General features: G+C 40.2%; 1 protein-coding gene across 1 annotated transcript in view; it reads right to left on the bottom strand.

Annotated features, from left to right (window-relative positions):
• Window positions 1–2,712, bottom strand: part of LOC101656273 (collagen alpha-4(VI) chain-like) — a gene marked incomplete at its 3' end in the record, with an annotated part of 122,093 nt that overhangs the window by 39,313 nt on the left and 80,068 nt on the right. Inside the window, exon 21 of the mRNA XM_045297695.1 lies at window positions 1,360–1,410. Within this exon, the coding sequence (XP_045153630.1) occupies window positions 1,360–1,410 (51 nt within the window). The remainder of the gene's footprint in view (window positions 1–1,359; window positions 1,411–2,712) is intronic.

Below are 2,712 nucleotides of genomic sequence, written 5' to 3'. Positions count from 1 at the left end.
GGGGGGGGGGCAACAATAAGGTTCTTGTAAGTGAGATCACTGGATCTTGTCCAGACAAAGTCAAACAAATGGGGACTGTATCTATGTGTCCCACAATTTAACTGTATCACAATGTAGACTGCCCTTTGCTTAGTCCAGGGCTGGTAAACAGCTCAAAACTTTCACATTGAATTCTGCCCCAAATACGGTCAGTAGCTCAACCCTCCTGCAGAGAAGAAAGATTTAGTTTGAAGGATGTGGGGTTCTCATGGACTAGCTACTTAGTTTGGTCTCTAATGGGCTATGTGACTGCAGGCCATTTATCTAACTTCTGTGCACCTTGCTATTTCCCCTCGATAAATAGACAAAGCTGGATTAAATGATCACTAAGATCCCCCACAGCTCAGTCACCCCACAGATATTTACTAATTAATGGACTCGATGTTGGTGAGCACAATGTTTGGGACAATGTCCTGTTCAATGAAAGGGCAGTGGTGCCCCAGGCAGCCACAAGAGGAAAGACAAGAGATTGTAGAGAGGTTGGTTATAATCAAGAAGCTAAACATCCCAGAGGTTTCTTACCTGTTGAGGTAATAAACAGATGGAAGTATTCCAAACAAGGGTGACTATTGACACATTATTTGTACAAATTTTATGTGACCTCCGTTCTTCCAAACCTCCGACAGTGATCCATTAAGTACATGCTAAAAGACTAGCTTCTTATGGGAACAGGAATAACTCATTCAAATGCACTTAGTAAACTTCAAATACACTTACTTTGCTTACTTTGCTTTGTTCATAAACATGAATAAGATACAATCATCCCGCTGGCAAGAGGTTCCCAGATCAGGAGGTAGACACATACACAGGGACACGGGACAGCATAATCCACCAGAGAGGGGCTAGGCAGAAATGTGAACAATGGACTTTAGGAGCACAGAGAATAATAGTATAGCACATCCTTTATGGAAAATCCAGAGAGGGTTCTTTAAGAAGAAGATACTTGAGTTGGTTATAAAAACGTAGTTCAGAAGTTAAGAGAAAGAAGGTGGGAAAGAGCACAGCAAACAAAGGCAAGAGTTTGCAAAAGCCAGGAGTTAGGGAATGGCCTGGCATGCCCAGGACTGGGCTGGGATGATCTGGCATCATGTAAGGTGCGGGAAGGAGTTTGGTTCTAGATACGAGAATGGCACAATCAGCGTTTGTTTGTGTTGGGTTTTTTTAGGGAAGAAACTCCAGCAGCCATTTCTACATGTCATAAATAGTATGTAGGATCATTCCTGGCATATCACTTGGAAAACAACTCTTATCTAAATAAAATAAAAGGAAAACTATAGGCTTAGTTAAGAATATCCTAGAAATAGTCCCATTTGGTCTCACCTTTGTTCCTTTTCTTCCTGGACGTCCATATCCATCTGGACCCAGAAGACCCTGAGGAAAAGACACAGAGTGAATTGTAGAATCCCCCAGATCAACTGATTGCTTTGATAATGTTGTCTGAAGCCTTGAGTAAATCAGCAGTGCCAGGGGGTAAAAATAAATAAATAAATAGCTGAGTGAGAATGGAAAAGGTTAGGAGACTATCTTCTTAGACTATAGACTCAGATTAGGAGGCAAAGGTGGTTTCAAAGTTTAAGAAGCCATGGTAGAAATAAAATTATAGCCCCCTCTTCAATGATATCTAACAAGTTAGCAAGATGACACTACCGTGGTAGGAAGACACATTACTGGACACAGTTCCCTATAAGCTAAATTTACTTTCCTTGTATGGCAAAGCAGCAATAGACGATATTTCAGAATTGAATCTCCAAGGTTAAAAGCAGACTTTATGGGGAAAGATTGACACTGAAGCAATGTAGTATAATGTGGTAATTTAACCAAAAAGACCTGATTTTTTTATCCCTGTTCCAACACTGGTTATATGAGGGACTTTGGCAAGTTATCCAACCTCTATGCTTCAGTTTTCTCATCTGTAAAATGGGAGTAAGAATAGCATCTGCATCGAAGTATGGTTGTTGGAAGATTAAGTGAATTCATGGCAATTATGCTACTGCTAATGCTGCAGTAGCATTGATGGTGGTGATAGTGGTGGTTGTAATGGTGGTGATGATGATGATGATGAGAGTGGTGAGGGTAGTGATGAAGGTGGTGGCAGGAACAGTAGTGACTGTGGTGATGTTAGCTATGGTGACCGTGGTTGTGGTAATGGGGTGGTGGTGGCTCTGTTGGTAAGGAGACAGTTCATGGTGATGCTGGTGGTGGTGGTGGTGATGGTGAAGGTCTCGCTGATATTGGTGGTGTCAGTAGTCGTGTTAGAGATAGTACAAGCAGAGGTGTTGGTGTTGGTGGTAATTCTGATAATAATTATTAATATGTTGATGATACTACTGGTGATCCTAACACTCAAACATCTAAATAATGATCTCCCTGTAAAAAATTTTTTTAAGTAAATTCAAAATACTTTAAGTGCTTTTGTCTGGATAAATAAAGACTCCACCCAAATTAAGAAGAAAAATTAGGAATTTAAGCCACAGAAAACATTCCTAGAGCCTGAGAAGGAAAGTCTGAAATATTACAAAAGACATAAAAATCATGATTAAAAAGGAGGACAAGATCTTCTAGGACAACTTTTCTGTTTTGCTTGGCAAAAAAGAGCAAACACATGAGTTCTTTGGTATAAAAGGATGAAGAAGGGATTTACTTACTGTTACTTCATTTTCTCTCTGCCAAAGG

The sequence above is a fragment of the Echinops telfairi genome, unplaced genomic scaffold, assembly GCF_000313985.2.
Source record: "Echinops telfairi isolate 266 unplaced genomic scaffold, ASM31398v2 ScPeMD7_7420;HRSCAF=8458, whole genome shotgun sequence".
Taxonomy (NCBI): domain Eukaryota; kingdom Metazoa; phylum Chordata; class Mammalia; order Afrosoricida; family Tenrecidae; genus Echinops; species Echinops telfairi.
This window is presented reverse-complemented; position numbering and strand designations above follow the sequence as displayed.